Here is an 18659-nt window from a genome sequence, read left to right on the forward strand (position 1 = left end):
GCCTGCACTCTGCCCCTCTCCAATGCCCTGCCCAGTGCTCCCTCATAACCAGGTAGGGCTGGCCAGCATCTGGCTTTCTGTACAAACAAGATAGAAAAGCTAAATAGTTCTATTTCTTCACCCCTATAATTTAGAAAAAGAGAAGCTGTGCTCCATGACCCCTCTTCAGACTTTGATATATTTTGATGTACTCTGTAGCCTTGTAATTTTCCCCCACATCATTATAAGATAATACTAAGTGTGTGTTAACATAAGAGCTGCCAAAGATGTTTGAAAGGCTTGTTTGTCCCTCTGCAAAGGGAAATCCTCCCCCTCCCTGCCACATGCACTTATCGCTCCAGAGATTTATTCTTCTTCGAACTACTCAGAAGTGCAGTTGCCTTTCTTGCATTGTTCTGTTATGTTTATTTGCTATTTCTGACATTCTGCTGAACAGGGAGTAGGAAAATTGGCAAAACATATGAAGAAGACTTTCCTTGTGTGACAATAACACAAGGCAGGGCAAGAGAGGGATTTAATTAATATTTTTAACAGATGTTGATCATAAAAGAAGGACTATTATTCATTTGCATCTATCAGTGCTTTTGATGACGGTTTAAGTGGAGAATTTTGACATTGCTTTTGTACTGATGTGCCCTCCAGTCAGACTTAATATGCACACAGAAAAAGCTCACCAAACTCCAGTAGAAGAAAGCTTTAAAAATAAATTTCTCCAAACTATCCCTAACTTAATGAGTACATATACTCATTTATGTAGTTTTTCAAAGACTCAGCTTTTCATCTTGCTTTTTGGAAAATTACTTTCAATGTTTTTCCTGTTTAAAGTGAATTTTTTCACCTTTACTGGGATGAGAAGCTCTGTAAGTAGGTACTTGGCAGTGGTCCTGCTCCATGTAGTAACATTCAAGCTGTCCAGGGATTGGCTTAGCCCTTAGAAATTTTGCTATAACTAAATATTTGAGAACATTTATATGACGTCTTTGATATGCCACAGATATATAAATATCAGGAATATCTGTCTGAAATCAGTGTGGATAAACAGCCTAAGGCACATCTCTGATACACACCGAGTTTGTATTCCAAGGGATAAGTCCCATAATGCCAGCCAGGATGTTGGTGGCAAAACCAACCACCTGCTCTTTTACTTTGTGAAAGGAGGGGCCTCCGTATAGATGCACATCTTAGGGAGGCGTGGTAATTCTTGTCATGCCAAATTTTTATGGTTATTTCAAAATGCAAAACCCAGGAAACATCTCAAGTCTCTCAGGAGATCTGAGCCAGCTTGCACCTTGCTGGGAGCCCTGGTGGGAACTGCAGAGCAGCAGCTGTCCCCACTTCCTGGGAACGTGCAGTCAGCTGTGTCTTCCTAAGGGGTGATATAATGAATTGGCTTTTTCTCGCTATGTTTTGAGCCTGTCCTTCCTCTTACAGCTGTAAAAGCCAAGAATTCTAGGAAAATCTCAACACGTGTTGGTCTGAGTTAACAGAAGCCTTCCTGGGTGTTGGGGAGGTCAGGAGAGCACGTCCCCAACCCCACCACCCTACCCTGAGGAGCTGTTACTTGAAATGGACTGAGTTGCTTGGGGCTGAGGACTCTTTATCTCTCTTAAACTAGAAAAACACTTCCTGTGAGAAGAAATTCTTTTCAATGAACCCTCCCATCTTTTTTTCTATGTGCTGTTAGAAGGACAGTAATTATTCTTGCAAGCAGTTCCACAGTCACAGATCTGGATGTACTCAGTGGCTGCGAAAGAATTCGAAGGGAAAGGAAGCATAAGTACGACCTAGATTAGAAAATACTTCCATATTTGTACAATACGACTGGAAGGACGAGGCGCTTTCATGCTTCGGAGCTGAAGGGTAAGTTGCCCATCTGCAAAATGTTCCCCCTTCCAGCGTCAGGAAGCTCTTGGGCCATTGTACGTTCCTGAAATACATTTCTAGGGGATGTTACTGCAAGTGACAGTGCTGGACTCAGCACTGCTGGCTTCTCCTTGCTCTGCTGCTCCGGGAGAGTAACGGGTACTGCAAACTCTGTGGATGTTTAAAACTCCTCTAAGCCTTTTGTGTTGACCATTTTTCTTCCCAAGGTTTTTTTTTAATCCCTGTTGGTGTTGCAGTCCAGCTCACAGTGTTTCCCTACTGTAGTAATTAATGAGGAGCAGAAGGGATTATTGGCTGCAGGAAGAGGAGGCATAAGCGACCATGGGAATAGAGAAATGCCTCCAGTGACGACTCAGTGGGAGGTGCAAGGACTTTGGTCCACACCAGTCCAGCCTCCCTGTGACAGGGCCATGTTCACACAGCGTAACTTGGAGTGCAGAGCTGGGAAGTAGGAGACAATGTTTCAGTAGCTCTTGCTCAGAAAATCCACCCCAAGGTGCACCTGGGACTTCGGGACTTGCCTTTGCTTAGGAGGAAATTCGGCTGTGTCAGCCTCGGTAGGTGAGGTTTTGTGATGTGCTGTTGTCTGCAGGGTGCTGAGGCTGTCCAACAGTGACAGTCCCCCCCTTGAAGGGCATTTGGCCCTGGGAGGAGGGTACTTGTTCAGGAGGTTTGCCTGTTCTTGCAAACACCAAGTGCGAATGGAAAATAAGCAAGTTGTGATGGTGACAACGAGGGACAAGAAAAACGTGCCCTTCGGGAGATTAAAACCAGCTTGAAAAATTATGCGTACAAGGGAGGGAGGAGGAGGGGAAAGACATCTGTGCTTGTTTACTCATTCATATTTCTGCTGACCTTTATTATACTTAGACTATGTTAGATGATGATAGTAGAAGTATTTTGTGTCTAATGACGATCTGGAGGGTGGGTGTGTTCTGTGTCACCTGTACAGCTCCTCCTGGCTCAAATTCCCTTACACTCCACTGTCATCTCATGGAGGTGTAAGCTCAGGTCTTTTTAGTTCAGTTGTTTTGCTTTATATTTTCTTTTGCTAGTGGGCTGTGATCGGACAGGAGCAGAGGGAAATCAAACATTATTAAGCACTGAGACCTTTTCCCCTTTTTGAGCTAACACACAGGAGTTCTTAATTTCTTTGACAACTAAATGGAAGAAAACACAACGTTCCTCATATTTCTGAACAGCCACTGGAATGAAAAAGGTTCAATTCTGAGATGAAAGAATTAATCTTAGAGCTGGTGTATGAAAAACAGTGTGGGATGTGTTTGATATTTGGAGCAACACTAAGTTGGGACATTGTTATAGCCATTTCGGGTGCCTTTATAACACACAGAGAGGCAGAAAACCAGAACCAGCATGGTGCTTCTTAGAAAGTCTATCAAGGACATCAGGCATACAATGTAATTCCTGTAACCTGCTTTAATATAATTTTCTGTAATAGTGGTGTTCAACGATCACTTTGCCTTAACCTGCTTTCCTTTTTCCCTGGTCTGATGGGAGAATTCTTCGAATGAAGGGAGAGGAAGGAAACAAAGCTGGCTGTCCCTGCAGCTCAGGGCCGTGTCAGCTTTGTGCTGTTAGAAGGGAATTATCTAAGTGGGCGTCTCCTGACATGTGAAAACAACATTTTCCTTTTGCTATATCCTAATGAATTCCGCAGGTTTTTCCCCACACAAAACTCTCTCTGGTGCTTACAGGGAGAGTTCATTGGGCTGAGGATTGATCAGAAGCCTTAAATGCACAGCTCCCAGTCTTTCCAGTACGAGGGCCGGCTCTGAAGCCCTCTGGGTGTCTGACAGTCGTTCTGCAGGACCCATCCCCAAACAAAGTGTCACTGTGCAGGACAGATCTAGGGATTTTTATATTTTATCATGTCCTGTCTTACCCTTGCAGGGGGTTTTTCACGCAGGGGTTTTATTCGACGCTGTCTCAGCACTGTGCCCATAAGTCGTTCTCCGTGCCCAACACGTGCTATGCAGAGTCTGTGTAGGGATATGTACACAGGGATATGTACCTTGGAACACTGCCTGTCCTGGTGCTCTGGTGAGGCACAACAGCCCAGTTGGTTTCTCATGCAACATCAAAGAGAGGGATGTGCCTTGGCTTGCATTTTAAAGCAGATGCCCCTGGGGGAGCAGATCACTGGCCCTTTGAAATTTGTCCATCCATTCAGCTCCCAGTTCCCTTATCTCTGCTCTCTGCTTTTCCACTTCTGTCATAACTCATTCTGGGAAAAGGGGGGCAGGAACGGAAATACTCCTTTAGACCTGTCTCCACTCATTTCCATTTCAGGCAAGTCAGACTCCTCCTGGGTGTGAGTACCACAGACTAAATCTTCCCTTTGTTTGTTAAAGTAGAGCAAACCTATGCTGCCAGCTACCACAGCCAACTGCCACATCAGCAAAGACTAAACCTGGTCAGAGGAGCTTCTAAGCAAGAAATCACATTTTCTAGGGTTTGGAAGAGTCAGTATGTTGGATCAGATTCATCTGCTCGCTGCTGTGACAGTCCTGGGTGTCCTGGAGCAAGGTAGGGACCATCACATGCACATGCTCAAATACTTGCTGGGTCAATCTACTGCAACTCCACTGATTTTCTTTCATTTTCATATTTAAAGTCTGCTGTTGCACTGGCACTTTGCTGCTTTTCAGACAGTAAACTGATATCTTGTTTGGGTTTTGGAAAGTATTCAGTCAAATGAGTGCCTGGGAAGCCCTTCCTCTGCAATGGCCTGCCTCCTTCATTCGGGAATTTCTTGGTTGATCTACAGGCACGTAGAATTTCTTTCACTGGGTTTACAGCAGTTCCTGAAGTGTGTGTAGATACGAGCATACAAAGAGCTCTGCAGTGTGGAAATGTGGAAGGAGGGGCTGTGATGGGTCACACGGAACCACCCAGCCGTGGGTCCACATTGCATGACAATTTAATCCTGTGCCCGGGTGACTTATCTGTGGTATCAGTTCTGTCCCTCCTCAGTCAGTACTTGGAAAGAGGAAAAAACTAGAAGATTGAAAAGAAAATTGTGAGTAACAAAGTGCATCAGAATTGTGTAACAGTTTCTATGGAACTGAGGATATCTTAATTACACAGGAGAGAAAGCAGATAACACCAGTGATACATGATTGCATACTCCTCACTTCACTGTTGCACTGGGTCATTCCCTTTCTATACCTAAAAGGCATCTGGGATTTTACTCTTTCTCTGCTATGATGGGTTGTGGGGTCAGGAGGAGCCTGCAGATCTTCTTCCCTGATGTCTGACCATCTCCTGGCCCCACTGTGCCCAGCCACAGGACTGACCACGGCTACTTTTCTCTCTTTTGCTGCAGCCTACTTCTTCCTCCAGGTGATCTATGCTAGGAGGTTGTTTGGCATTTCACCTCCAAAGACCTCAGGCCCACCTGAATTTGAGAGGGTCTTTCGAGCACAGTAAGAACCCCCTTCTACGTGGTGTTTGCCAGATCTCATGTGTAATGGCACTGCCTTTCCCCCGCTTTGCCATTCCTTTCTCAGGACTGTAATTCAGCAGTTACTCACCTCCCTCGGGGTTAATTAGTGGGTTGAAGAGCCAACATCAAGACTGGACTGGCTCTCAAGTCCTAAACCAGCCCTTGCTGATAGAAATCACGTAGGAATCTGCTGTACAGTGAAGGGCTACTAAAGACAGCCCTTGGTGCATGAGACTTTGGCTGGTTTTAGCCAAGTGGTGTCCAAACCTCAGGCAGCTTCAGCCCTGCTCTGAATCCTGCTCACTGGGAAGGACAAGCTCCCAAAAAGATCTCATTGGGTCTGGGATGGAGATGTGGGGATTGTGGTGCCACTATCCATCATCTCTGCCTGACTTCTGTTCTAGGGCTGCGGTGGGGAGGGAGGCAGAAAGAGAGGAGCTTCCACTTTTGCTGGAAAACAAGCAACTGGGCAGCAGGAGCAGGATCCCCTCAGCCACCCCTTTCTCTGCTCCTTCACCAGCCTAAAGTCAGCCTCATCCAGCATCTTTTGGCCCTATTTTGTCTTCAGGAGGATGGGGCATGGTGTATGAGCAACCCAAACAGCCATGTGCTCCCTCCCACTCCTGCATGAAGCCAAGCTGCTCTGGCCTTACCTGCTTGAGGGGCAGATCTTCCCTGCAGCTCTTCCCTGGGGCTTTGGGACATTGATAGAAGGGTTTGGGTTGTGGCACTTGGTAAGGGGGATTGGGGGTGGTTCACAAAGCCTTTCTGTGCACAGTCTGACCTGGGCATCTTTTGTTTAATTTTTTGTGCCCTGGAAACCCAGTTCCTTCCACTGTTTAACTGCTGTGAATAAAGCTGGGACAGGAACTGTGGAGAAAGGTGCCAGCCTGGAGGCTTCTTATGGCAACATCTCTAAAAAACAATAGCCTCCAGCATCTGGAAACTGCTAGGGGAAACAAGAAAGGAAGAGCTTCCTTCTTTCCCTTGTTTATGACCTTCCTCTTTCCTGCCAGGGTGAACTCCTCTGAGTATTTTCCCATTTTCCTGGCACTTCTGTGGCAAGCTGGACTCTTCTTCCATCAAGGTGAGAATATCCCATTACCTGGTTTGTCACTGGATCTGTTCCCCTGAGTACTGGCTCAGTCCTCAGGTCCTGCTCACCTTCTGAACAATAAATTAAGCAGTAATTCTGTCTCTGAGGGAGGGTAAAGCCAGAGGACACAGAATCTCTATTCCTTCACTTGGGGCTACCTCTGCAGTTCCAAGTGGCTCCAAAAAGCTTTTGGAGCTAGTGACTGTGATCTCTCTTAACCACAGGTCTGGCTGCAGCCTTGGGTCTGCTCTATCTCTACTCCCGCTACTGCTACTTTACAGGATACAGGGCATCCTCTTCAGAAAGGTAAACACCTCTGCTAGAGCCTGGAGTGCCTGGTAACCCCTGGGGAATTGTATTTGGGAACATAATGTGCTTTGGGGAAGCTCAGGACTCCCGGATGCTTCTCTTCGGGGTTCCTGCATGGCTCAGCCCTGTCTGTGAATGCGTAATGAGGGCATGGATGCAGGGCTGGGGGCAGCTACACACATACGGGGCAGGGCTGGAGCTGCACCGAGCCCTTTCAGGGTGTGCTCCCTGGAGGCAGGAGCAGGGCATGACACCCTACAGAGGGGACAGGGGACAGCCAGGGGCTGCCTTCCCACCCCACTTTTGCCGAGAGGAAGGGACCATTCCCGGGCGGGATACTCGGTCTCAGCAGGCTGCCTCTCTCCCACCAGGCTCGCCCCGATATACTTTTCCACTGGAGTTCTCTGGATTCTCGTTGGAGCCTCAGCCCTGGGTATCCTGCATTCCTTGCTCTCTCACTACGTGGGGCTGAACGTCCTCCAACTTCTCACAGCTTGACCCAGTCCTCTGCCCCTCATCAGTGTGCTCACCTTGGAGTTCTGCTCCCTCCTGCACTCCGTTAGAGACTGGCTGCAACTCACACAGCCCCCAGCAACAAATCCAGCCTCATCTGAGCTTTTATCACCTCCCTTCTCGCTGCCCAGCACCAGCACGAACTGCTGAGCTCTTCAGGAGGTATTTTTCCCCACGGCACTTTTGTGTGCCAAGTGCTCCATATCTGGCAGCTCCGTCATGCGAAACAGCAACGATCCAAAACAAGGAGAGTTTTAGGAAAGCTGGACACGTAAAACCAAACTCTTCTCAGTCTGAGTTTCCCAGTAAGCTTCCCCAGGGAATTGCCATGTGCTCCCTGTTCTCCAGCAGCCCTGCCTTCAGCCAGGGCACTGAACACGGGTTCATGCCAGTTTTCCGAGGCCCACACCTATTAAAGGCATTTGTTTGGAATCCAGTGTGGGCTGCAGCATAACAAAAGAGGTGAGGGGTAAACAGGAGCAGCCACCAACATGTTGTGCAAAGGTCTGTCAGAGCCTTCATGCTGCTTATCAGCCATTGCCTATCAGACTGCACAAACTCATCACTACTGCGTGTGTGACCTCCAACACTGCTTGGCAATGAGGTGCACAATTAAAAAGTCACTGAACTTGCTGTTCTAGGTGTCTCTTTGTGAGTCTGCAGCTAGCAGGGAACAGCAACATGAGTGTTTGAATGCGAGGTGGCTGCCTTGGTTTCCCTGATGCGCAGTCCAACACAGCCTGCAACCTTCTGTGCCATGGGAGGAGAGTTCTGAGGAGGGAGAAGCTGATTTTTGGAGATACTGAGCTCACCAATTGGGTGCTGAGCCGCTCAGCACCAAGAAATGTTTTCCGCTGGGTGGTTTGCATGGTGCTCAAGTCTTACCTGCATCAGGAAGGGCTGGATTTTCACAGGAGTCCACCATTCACAGCACTGATGCTTTTGGCCATTGGTGCATTTGGTGCCCTCCTGTTAGTGACACAGCTCAGGAAACACCAGCAGTGCTCCCTGTGTCGTCACAGGGGGAATTCACACCAAACCCAGAGAGCAAAAATAACTGCATGAGCATGCTGCCAGTCTAACCACACTGTAAAGCCTGCTGGTCACCCCTCCCTTCACCAGCAGCAGGCATGTCTATACTGTAAGAACAAAAGGCACGGGGTTTTTTGAGGAAGTGATTAATTCTTCACATTGTTTCATTTCCTTCCCTGCATTTTAAATTGGCTTACCCAGCAAAACCCCCAGTCTATTTTGCTTTTGGGCTCTCCTGCCTTGGAGTCCTGGCACTGCGTTGAGGCTGGCAAACACTGCAGGGGAAGGCTTAAAGCCAGACAAAAATAACTGTACAACACTTGTCTCTACAAAGTTTTTGGTGCAGCGCAGCCCCATCCTCACAGGAACCCCCGAGTGTCACAGTGAGATAAACAACAACTTTTTTCCTGGCATCTTTGGTGACACACTTCCAAAAAGGTTGAGCATAGTTTAACCCTTAGCAAGGTCTGGGGCTAGCAAGGGAGGGACAGACAAACCACCTGCCCCCAGGGAGATTTCACTTAGCCTTTACATTAACAGGTCCCACCATCTCCTGAAGTTGATCCCCAGTCTTCACCTTTTTACCAGTAGGAGTCACCTCCCAGAGGGTTAATACAGAAGGACCAGCCCCAGCTACTGGTGCAGGTCGTGACTCTATGTCAAAACCCCGCTGTTTGGGGTTAGGCCAAGTGGGTGCTCAATGGTTCTGCAAACACAACCTCTGTCTTTTATGCTACAACCAATTTTCTATGCCCACTGTATCAACCTGGAGCCAGTACCCACCTCAGCCCCGCTTGTGTCCACTCCGTGTGTGACAGAGCTGCAGAATGACTCAGAGGAGGGAAATTAATGATTCAGCAGTGAGTCGTAGCCAGCTTCTCCCCTTGGATTCACAGAAGACCATTAAAAATCCTGTCATGTCGCAGTCAGGCTCTGGCCTTGGTATCTGCCATCGCTAGTTCTGCCACAGAAAACCTGCCAGGCACATCACTGGCTCTTCAAGCCACTGTCAGAGGGGCCATCTCAGGTGCCCTGAGCAGAAGGAAAGCTGCTCTCCTCCACTAGGGCTGCTGTCATTGCTCTGCTGCTTCATCAAAGAAAACGGCTTTCACTGGTCCATGGTTCAACCATGCAGGCCACGCTTTTGGGATTTACCCAGTTCACAGTCTGCTGCCCAGCACGGTGTGCTGGTGCTCTGTGGCACCAGTTTGCCCACCTGCATCTGCTGCAGAGGTGCTGAGGGGCCAGTGGGCTGGCAGGGGCTGTGCTGGGGGGCTGCCCCTGCCACCCCGGGCCACCGTCCCGCTGGTGTGAAGGCCACCCCATGAGCTCCAGTTTAAGGGTGATCCAATCGCCAGCGGTGCTGCTGCACAGCCCATGTCCAGCACCAAGGGTGAGGGTGCCCCCGCTGCCCCGCGATGGGGGCCAGACCCGCGCAGCCAGACCCGCTCCCGCCCGTGTTTGTGTCCCCGCTCTCCCCGGGATTCCTGTCCCCGCTCCCCCCGGGATTCGTGTCCCCGCTCCCCCGTGGGGTTTTATGTTCCCACTCCCTCCGGGATTCGTATCCCAGCTCTCCCCCGGGGTTCATGTCACCACTCCCCCCTGGGATTTGTGTCCCCGCTCCGGCCGCCCCGGCCCCGCCGCTTCCTCCCGGAGCCGGGAGAGGGCGCTGGTGCCCCGCGGCTGCTGTGGCGGGCGGGGGGTCCGGGGGTGCCCCGGAGGTCCGGGGGGTCCAAGAGAAGCGGCCACCGGCGGCTCCGGGCCCGCCGCCCGTGCCGGGGCTCCTCCGGCCGCACCTGAGACATGCCCGGGGCAGCGCTCCCCGGGCAGCCGGCACGGCCGCTGGCACTTAGGCACGACCCGCCTGCTTCGAGCTTGAACCGTGCTGGACCAGGCTCTGGCATTAAGGCTATTGGATTGGGGGAGTCCTGGAGCCTCGCAAGAATCTCCTGGAGACGCTTTCGACACGCATAAAGAGCCCCTGCAAGCGCCGCGCGGATTCCCGAGCTCCTTCCTGCTTCCTTCCCTTACGGCTGCCAGTTCATTGTCAGCAATAGGGGAGAGCAAAAGGTTTGGCGTGAGGTATTTGGAAGCAAATCCACCCTGATAGTGCCACAGGCTCCCAGGAGAAGCAACGAGCCGGATGGGAGGCCGGTAGAGAGCAAAGGAAACCCGCAGAACCAGCGAGAACTGTTTTTTTATCACGAGAAGCGCAGAGGCTGAACTTGTAAACAACTCTCCGTCCCCGTGGGGCTGCTTGCCACGCGAGGGGCGGTGAAGGCACAGCATTCCATCCGGGCTCCCGGCAAGTCTTTTGTATCCCGGTGCAGAAGCTTGTAGCTTATTATCTTGAAAACTTCAAGGGCGCCCGCGTGTACTTTCCTACCCGTGACGTGTGGCCGGTGCCGGATAAGTGCACAGACAGGTCTGGTGCGGGCAGCAGCAGGTTTGCACGTGGCCACCAGCTCCGAGATACTGTGCCCTGGGACCTGGGAAAAAAGCACCCGAGCCCATGGAAGAGCTTCCCAGTCCCTCCGTAGCACGGTGTGGTGGAATAGGTGGAAGACACCCTGGAATTTCCATGGGAAACAGCACTGCTGACTTTCTTAAGGGAGGGAGGTGTTTGGGAGGGGAACTCCCGTGAGGCTGGGAATGGAGGGTGCAGCTGGTGGCCCTGGCTTTGTGGCACTGGCATGTCACCCAGGTTTCCATAGCACCAGCATCCATAACACGGGGCCAAGGGGAGGGAGAGAAGTAGGTCAGACAGGGCTAACAATACCCAGACGTGTCTATCTACGGCTCAGCCTGATCCAGGAAAGGGGGTGAAAGGGACAAGAAAGGAAGAGAAAAAGGGGGGGGGGGAAGGAAAATACAAAGTATCCACAGTTTGAGCAATGCATTTCTTTTCCTCAGAAAAGTAAGGACCTTTTAAAGCCACCTTTGTGTATGAGCGCTGAGCAACCGAGACTAGCACCCACCTCCTGCCCATCTGACAACAGACTACAAGGGAATTCAAATGCTAATTTGGAGCCAGGCTTCTCAATGGGCCTTTATTTCTGCAGCAGCACCAGGATCAGAGCTCTGGGGAGGCAGCCGGCTGGAACTGTGAGGATGCAGACTCCAGAGAGGGACTGTGGGACACTTTCCTTTCCCCTCTCCATTCCTCACCCTCACTTTGTTACCCCTTGTCTTAGTTTTACTTGTTTACATGCAAGTGACTTCAAGGGCAAGGAAAAAGAAAGGCCAGCACAGAGGAGTTGTTCAAGTGCAATACCCTCGGTAGTGACCCATTTTATGTGCTGAGTCTGCAGAGGCCTTGCCGTCAATGTCACAGCATTTTGGGGGCTGCATGTTTACAATACAGTCGTTTTGAGCTCTGTATCCATCAATGCCAAAACTAGGGAGAACACTATGGGCAGTAAGATCCAGAAGCCTGTTGATCCAAGTAGACACACGGACACACAGATCTGCTGGGGATGTAACAGACCAATATAAGAGGAAGGAGTGCTTTGCTCAGGGGGAACTGGGAGGTGGAAGTGCAAGAGCACAACCCTTGCTGGAGAGACTGAGAGGGACTGGGGTGGCTGTGGCTGACCCGTGTCATACCTGCGGTTTGAGAGTGCTGTGTTTGGCTCAAACACCTTCATGGAGGAGCCACAGTGGTGGATGGAGCACAGGGTGTTTCAGACAGGCCAGTGAGAGCAGGCCCATCACCTGCAGGCAAGATTGCCCTTCACATTAACCACAGGCCACAGCCCTGTGCAGTAAAAAACATTCCTGCATTTGATAGTGGGGTAAAATCTAAGCAAAACCAAAGCTATCTGCCACTTTGTTAGCAGGCTGGGAGGAAAATCCACACCTTGAGGATACAATTTGCCTCATCCTCATCAGTTTTCTACTTCCCAGCAATTACCACTTGTAGGAGAGCACCAAGAATTCACCTTTCCCCGGGTAAGGGCAGAACCACAGTATATATAAGGTGAACAGGCCTCAACACGCCCCTTTGAGAATGCCCTCCCTCCAGAGGAAAACTCCCACTCCTGCTGTGGTAGCTTAGGGAAGAGCATGCCCAGCTCCAGCCCCCACCGATGCTGTACCAGACTCTGTGTTCAGGGACTAAAGGTGAAATTCAGGTAGGGAGAGCAAAAGGATCAGCACTCAGGAGGACTCACAGAGCACTTGTGGAGTGAGAGAATAAAAGATCAGTGCCTGAGCATGTGCATCAGCCACATTGCTTTGACGTTACACTGCTTGACAAGAGAAAGCTGGATGACCTAAGGCAACATTGCCTGCAAGGAGTGGAAGTCAGGGATCATCATGCCAGCGAGGATGAAAACAGTGAGCTGCTGTGGTCAGTGCTTCTGAGCCTGCAGTTGGTGAGGGGCTAAAATAGGCTGTATTTCATGGATGTGGGTGGCCAAGATAACGAGAGCTCCGGACTGTTGTCTGCCCTGATACAGCTCCCAACAGCACACTCTCACGACACTGGACTGAGTCACCCCAACATGAAGTATTTACAGCTTTGCAGCTCTCCTGGGAGGGTGTGAGGAAATGCAGGCAAGGCTTGTTGGGAGGGATGGGAATGGCCACTTGCCCACCACTCCCCTTGTCAGCACACGGATTGAACTGCCAAGGAGCTGTGAATGTTCTGCCTGAGTGAAGAAACCTTTCCCGGGAGCAGCCTGATGAGCTCAGCACGGAGCTGCACGGCCAGATGGCTCCTGGGCCAGAGCTGACTCACGGCCACACAGCTCAGGCAGGCAAAACACCCCGGTACCTGCAGGAGTCACCGCAGCACTGCTGCACCCGCGCTCGCAGCCAGGCAGCCCCATCGGGAGGAACCAAAGGTGTCCTGCCAAGTGCCATAATTACAATGTTGCAGAACCGAAACGGTGACGGGCCCGAGTTACAGGAACAAGCAGAAAAGCACCAGCCTGGTGAACTCCCAACCCAGCCCCGAGAAGGTACGACCACCGAGGGAGCAGAACAGAGGCAACTCTTCCATTCTCTCAGTGGCAAAGGATGGTGAGCACAAGCCGTGGATATAAAGGGAAGGGTGATGGATTCAAACAGTGCAGCAGTGGCCTCACAGAGAACTAGGGACTTGGATATCTGCTTTTCACTAAAGCAGTGTTTATCAGCCTCTCCAACTGTTTTCCAGACCGGCTGGGCTTCTTAGTGAACTACAGATTGGGAAACATGAGCTCTGTCCAGTCTCTGCTGCAGACCACCATTTTCAGAGTAGTAAATAAAGGGAAAAAAAAAAAAGAAGTGAAAAGGAAGAAAGGTGAAGTGTAGCCAAAAATCCACTTAAATTGTCCAAAGCAAATGTGGGAGGGAGACTGCACTGGCAAAGCTATGAACTGGCAGCATTAGTGAGTGATAAACATGGCCATGTTATCTAATGTGGCAGAACACACATCATGAATTTTTAATAGCATTGTTTAGCTTCTATTTGTCACAGCATCACAGCTAGACGCTGTTTCTAAAGCCATGGGAAATAACAGAAAGGTTATAATTGAATTGTAGGGCTTTTGACTGGAAGTCATGCACACAGAAACCCACAAAGCATAGGTATAAGATTTCTGTGTATTCCCTGTTTTCAGATCTCAAATGAAAAGCAAGTCAGCTGCAGCAGTATTTATTGAGGATTAATCAGGTCTGCAGACTAACTGTAAGATCCTGAATTCTAGGTGCTTATATGCCAACACGAGGCACATGCAATACATGTAGCTGAGACATGAAAAATGAAGTTTATGATGGATGCAGAACACATGGATAACATTAGCTATGGGAGAAAGGGAAGGCACATGCAGTGATGATGGATAAGGGGTTCTGTCATCTCTTCAGGTCAGGTATTTAAACTCTGATCACTTCTCCCCGAAATGGGAAATGCTGACTCACGAAGGAAACGTTGGTAATTATTTTTGCATTGCAATAACATCTCCAAAACCTACTCAGAAATGAGCATCTGCTTCACTCCCAGACGTGCAAAGTGTTTCCATATGGTTGGATGCCTATGGAACCCTTGAACCAGAGCTGCAGATTCTCTCCACTGTTTTCTCTCCGAGGCAAGGAACATAATCAAGCTAACAAAAAGAGCCTGGTGCCTGAGCAGGTAGAAGTCTTCAAGAGCTTTACTTTGGTACAGCTTAACACTTCACATGCACACTGAGCTTTATGCATCTCACTGCAGGTTGGACTGGGCCTCCTGCTATGGGTCACTGTTTCCAGCCCCATGCTCCATGGACCTGAAGGAAGTCGGGATGTTGCATGGGGGCTGTGTGACTACCTAGCACATCATTTCTCCAGCAGTTTCGAATCAGGAGGCCATGTCTTGGCCATTTTCTCTCAGATGGACTACAACACCCAGCAGGCTGAGCTCGGCTTGGATTACAGCCCTCCCTCCCCGGAGGTTGAAAGAGGCGAAATGTATCTTTTGGGGACGCGAATGGAAAATGAGAGCAGCTCCCCTCCCCTGCTGTCTGGACGGCAGGTGTGCCTTTCCCCTTCGCAGGCACGAAACAAGGAAATTCTGAAGTAGAACAAAGCCCTCTCAGAGAAAAACACGTCCCCAGAGCTGCGGCGTGAGCTGAGACAGACACACTGGAGTTCAACTGGGTCTGCTGGAGAGGAAGGTGCAGGTGTCAGGCTGGCACCATGAAACAAAAAGCTAGGTAAACATGATGCCCAAGAAGAAATCGTGGAAGCAATAAACCTAATAAAATCCTGTATCAATGTTTCCAGCAGGATTTTTATCTCCTGTCCCATTCTCTACAAGTGCTCACATGCCATGAGACCACCCCCACTTGCAAAAGCACTTACCATTCTGGGCCTCTGAGGAAAAGGGCTGCTGTTCTTAGCAGTAACTCCACTTGAATTGTTATTTATTTTCATCTTTCAAACACTGCATATACATTGTCTAATTATATCTCTTTGATGACTATTTATGTCTTTGCTTGCCTCTGCTGTTCACAGTCACGTTCTTCCCCTGGAAGTCCCTATACCAAACTTCCTGTTGGATGTGTCAAAGGCTGGCTGGATTTTGTCTAAGCTTCAAAACAGCTACATACTTGCAAAAAAGAAAACCCCTCATATGACCTTTCTTCTAGCACTGGGAGGATATTCATGTAGCAGAGCTCCTTGTCAGTGTGAACACAGGATGACTTTAATTTCCTAAGAGAAATCTAAAGAGAAAACTTACATCAGAATGCTCTTTGACTACAACAAACATAAGATCAAGAAAATATTGGGCAAACCAGGCTTTATTTATTACTGAAAATTAGATAGCAAGTCAGCCACTACAGTCCTCTTAAAGCCATTTAGCCATTTGGATCGTGATGCATAAACAACAGAAACCCCATTTTCTGTCCTTTTCCAAATGCAGTAATGGGGACTAAAAAGTCCAATCAAAACTAATAAAATGACACATAGTAAATGTACCCCCGTGTATGATTATTAACATACATTATAAGAAGCCAAAAAAAAAATAGCATTTTCTCACTATTGAGAAGGCTTCAGCAGGGATTAGCAAAGGGATTTGCTTCACACTAACCACTAAACAAAGCTGTGAGCAGACGCCACACCTCCACAGTCCTAAGGTCACCTCTTATCTGCTCAACCGCTCCCTTGCAAGTTATTTTAACCTGAAGCTGTTCCAGCTCACGATTCCTTGTGGAGGGTTTCAGTCAGGTTGTGAGGGAGCGCACTGAGGGTGCGGAGGCCATGTGGGAAGTGGCCATTCCCACCCGCCACCCGGGGACTCCCAGCGGCAGCTCCAGCGCAGGAACCCTCTGCTCCAAACCCAGCCCCACCACCCGCAGTCCCTGAGCTCGGCCCGGGGGGTTCTGTTGCACCCACACCCTCGGCCCGGCCCGGCCCGGCCCGCGCAGGCCCGGCGGCGGCGGGAGGCGGGGCCGGCCCAGCTGACACGGGCGGCGGGCGGGGCCGCAGTGCGCGGAGCCGTCGATCGCCGCCGCAGCCCCGCGGCCGCAGCTCGCCGTGAGCGGGGGCTACCGGGGGGAGAGCGGGGACGAAGCGGGGCTGGGGGGGGTGGATCGGCGGGGCGGACGGGGAGGGAGGGACAAGGCCACCGCCATGTCCGAGGGAGCGGGACGGGCGGGGGCGAGACTCGAACCCGCGGCTAGACGGGGGGTTTAGACTCGAACTGGGGCAGGCGGGACTCGATCCGGGTCCCCTGGGGAGGGGGGCTCGCGGGACCCCCGCGGCGGCCGCGCTTCCCCCCCATCCGCCGCTCCCCCCCCGCCGCGCGCGCGGGGCCGGACGTGACTGGCCGTGTTCAATTTGTCACGCGGCCATTGGCTGGCGGGGGCGGGCGGCGTGTGACGTCAGCGCGCGGCGCGGCGCGGCCGGCGGCCATTTATAGGCGCGGAGCGGGCGCTGCGCATTCGGAGCTGAGCGGACGGCATCGGGAGCGCTCCGCGGTCGCATCGCGCCCCATCCCCGCCGGGAGCGCCCAGAAACCACCCAGGCCGCTGCGATCCGCCTTCCCCGGTCGCCGCTGAGCTTTTTTTTGTTTCCGTTTGTCGCGCAGCGCCCGAGCGCCCCCCGCTTCCTCTCCCCACCTCCGCCCAGCTTTGTTCTTCTCACGGGCCCTGCGGGGAAGGCGCGGCCAAGATGGACCCTTGTCACACCGAGGAGACCGAGGGCGAGATCCCCGGCTTGGGTAAGGCCCGGCGGCGGCGGGGGGGAGGAGAGGGGCCGGGAGGGAAGGATTGGGGGGGAGGGAGGGGAGGCCGGTCTCTCCCGGAGGTGCCGCGGAGGCCCCGCCATGGCGGCGGGGCCGCTGAGGGGGCTCGGCCCGGCCGCGTGCGCAGCTCAACCCCCCGCGTGCGTCGTGCGGGCGGGGCCGGGCCGGGGGGGGCTCTCCGGGGTCGCTGTCCCGCCTCCGCCGCGCCCGCGGGTCCCTCCCCGCGCTGGGGGGGGGGAAGGTTGGGTTGGGGGGAATTCGTGTGCGGGGGGGATTGGGAGGGTGAGATCGTAAACGAGATAAGCGCAAATTACAGTTTATTACAGGTCTAACGTCCAGTCTTAAGTAGCGTTAAAGCCGGTGGGAACGGCCACACGATTAAGCAGAAGTTGAAAGTAAAGGTTTTTCTGGACGCCATAACAGTCTCGTCTTAAAATGGTGAACCCGTGCCAGTTATTGCAAAACAACCCAGCTCAGCGCCTGCTATCTGTTTACTGGGTGTCAGCCATTGACAACCGCTGAGCTCCCCCGCGGGGACAAACAGCTCACAGGCAGTAGGACTTTTAAATCTTTATTAAACAGTGGAGAATACACAGGAAAAACATTATCGAAGCGCCCCATATTTTTTCGTTTTAGCTATACAGAAAACTATCAAACCCACACAAGTCAGACAAGAAAAAAACCCAAACGATATTTTACATTTCAGTCTTGCTTTAAAATAAGCTATACAGGTAATGCATTTGGTTAAAGTAAATTCTTGAACACACTGATTGTTAAGTCTAAATCTTGAACTTCAGGAACTTGCTGTTTGAATTAATTTTCATCTTCTTAAGAAGTTAGGAAAGACTTGACCTGTCAAGAACAAAAAAGTATATATAATATTTGATGTATTGAAAGCTGAAATACCAGGCTTTTCCCTTTGTTTGGGAACAAGTGGTTTGTTACTATACAGTTTCCAAGGATGTTTTGCCCCTACATTTTTAATTCATGACCTGAAATGCTGGTGGCCTTTCAGAGGGGCAAGGTTAAAGGTGGCATGTCTGAGTGTAGTCTGTACAGAACTCTAAGCTGTTAATTGCTGGTTTCCATGAGGATATAATGAGAAATACCTCCATAACTGAACATTGCGCTCCCCTTCCTGGTTTATTTTGAGCTATTTAATGGGGGGGATTAGGTTTGGCTTGAAGGACTCATTCTGCAGTAATCTCAAATTGATGACCCAGAACAAGACAGAGGAAATGGTTTATAGGGTTTGGTAGAAGAGCACATCCCCATGCTTTTAAGGAGTTTTGGTTATTTTTTTTTTTGCCATAGCCTGGGCACACAACACACTGCTCCAGCATTTACTCCCTAAGGCTTGCCTTTCCTTGGAACTGGTAAACACCATTTTAACTCAAGTGACCTCTTTACTGCCACCTTGTTTCCTCAAATGGCTGTTTACTTTCCTTCCCAACTCTACTTGGAAGTCTCATTTCATGCATTTGGAACTCTTCAGGAAACTGAGCCCTGTGTATAACCTTTGTCAGATATGTTATGTGAAGGGGGCAGAAAGATCTCGAAGGAGAAGGATTTTACAAGCCTCAAACAAGCATTTCATCACAAATTTTAAGAACGTAAATTGATAACTACAGAAGAAAAGCAGATACAGA

At 50.6% G+C, this 18659-nt stretch overlaps 2 protein-coding genes and 1 long non-coding RNA gene across 11 annotated transcripts in view; 2 read left to right on the forward strand and 1 right to left on the reverse strand.

Moving 5' to 3' along the window:
• Nucleotides 1-1648: 1648 nt before the first annotated feature.
• Nucleotides 1649-9431, forward strand: LOC113967405 (leukotriene C4 synthase-like). 5 transcript variants are annotated; one of them, XM_027682967.1, is made up of 6 exons: nt 1649-1860; nt 4260-4431; nt 5231-5330; nt 6367-6437; nt 6671-6752; nt 7127-9431. In XM_027682967.1, the coding sequence occupies exons 2-6, from the start codon at nt 4374-4376 to the stop codon at nt 7251-7253; spliced, it is 438 nt and encodes a 145-aa protein (XP_027538768.1). In that variant the 5' UTR covers nt 1649-1860; nt 4260-4373; the 3' UTR covers nt 7254-9431. The 5 variants fall into 5 exon arrangements, with proteins under 5 accessions (XP_027538768.1, XP_027538769.1, XP_027538767.1 ...); XM_027682968.1 differs by having other exon boundaries at nt 4357-4431; XM_027682966.1 differs by lacking the exon at nt 1649-1860 and adding an exon at nt 2284-2441.
• Nucleotides 9432-14841: 5410 nt separating this feature from the next.
• LOC113967410 lies at nt 14842-16223 on the reverse strand. The gene is made up of 3 exons (XR_003534162.1): nt 15856-16223; nt 15126-15487; nt 14842-14926 (listed from the first exon to the last, which is right to left on the reverse strand). It is a non-coding gene; the product is annotated as an uncharacterized LOC113967410 (long non-coding RNA).
• A 21-nt stretch (nt 16224-16244) lies between these two features.
• HNRNPH1 (heterogeneous nuclear ribonucleoprotein H1) overlaps nt 16245-18659 on the forward strand; it is a 15940-nt gene continuing 13525 nt past the window's right edge. For 2 of the 5 annotated variants that reach the window (XM_027682974.1, XM_027682976.1), the window contains exon 1: nt 16687-16986. In XM_027682974.1, coding sequence (XP_027538775.1) covers nt 16938-16986 — 49 coding nt within the window. In that variant the 5' untranslated portion in view covers nt 16687-16937. Of the gene's footprint in view, nt 16302-16685; nt 16987-18659 lie in introns of those variants that run through there. The other 3 variants (XM_027682972.1, XM_027682973.1, XM_027682975.1) reach the window with 3 other exon arrangements.

The sequence above is a fragment of the Neopelma chrysocephalum genome, unplaced genomic scaffold (assembly GCF_003984885.1).
Source record: "Neopelma chrysocephalum unplaced genomic scaffold, ASM398488v2 Primary Assembly neopelma1_63, whole genome shotgun sequence".
Lineage (NCBI taxonomy): Eukaryota > Metazoa > Chordata > Aves > Passeriformes > Pipridae > Neopelma > Neopelma chrysocephalum.

Bases quoted from the DNA above. Each gene is read 5' to 3' on its own strand.
- LOC113967405 (XM_027682967.1), top strand. From the start codon at position 4,374: ATGTTGGATCAGATTCATCTGCTCGCTGCTGTGACAGTCCTGGGTGTC. The intron at 4,432-5,230 runs GTAGGGACCATC...CTTTTGCTGCAG, and splicing joins CCTGGGTGTCCTGGAGCAAG to CCTACTTCTTCCTCCAGGTG. The intron at 6,438-6,670 runs GTGAGAATATCC...TCTTAACCACAG, and splicing joins TGGACTCTTCTTCCATCAAG to GTCTGGCTGCAGCCTTGGGT.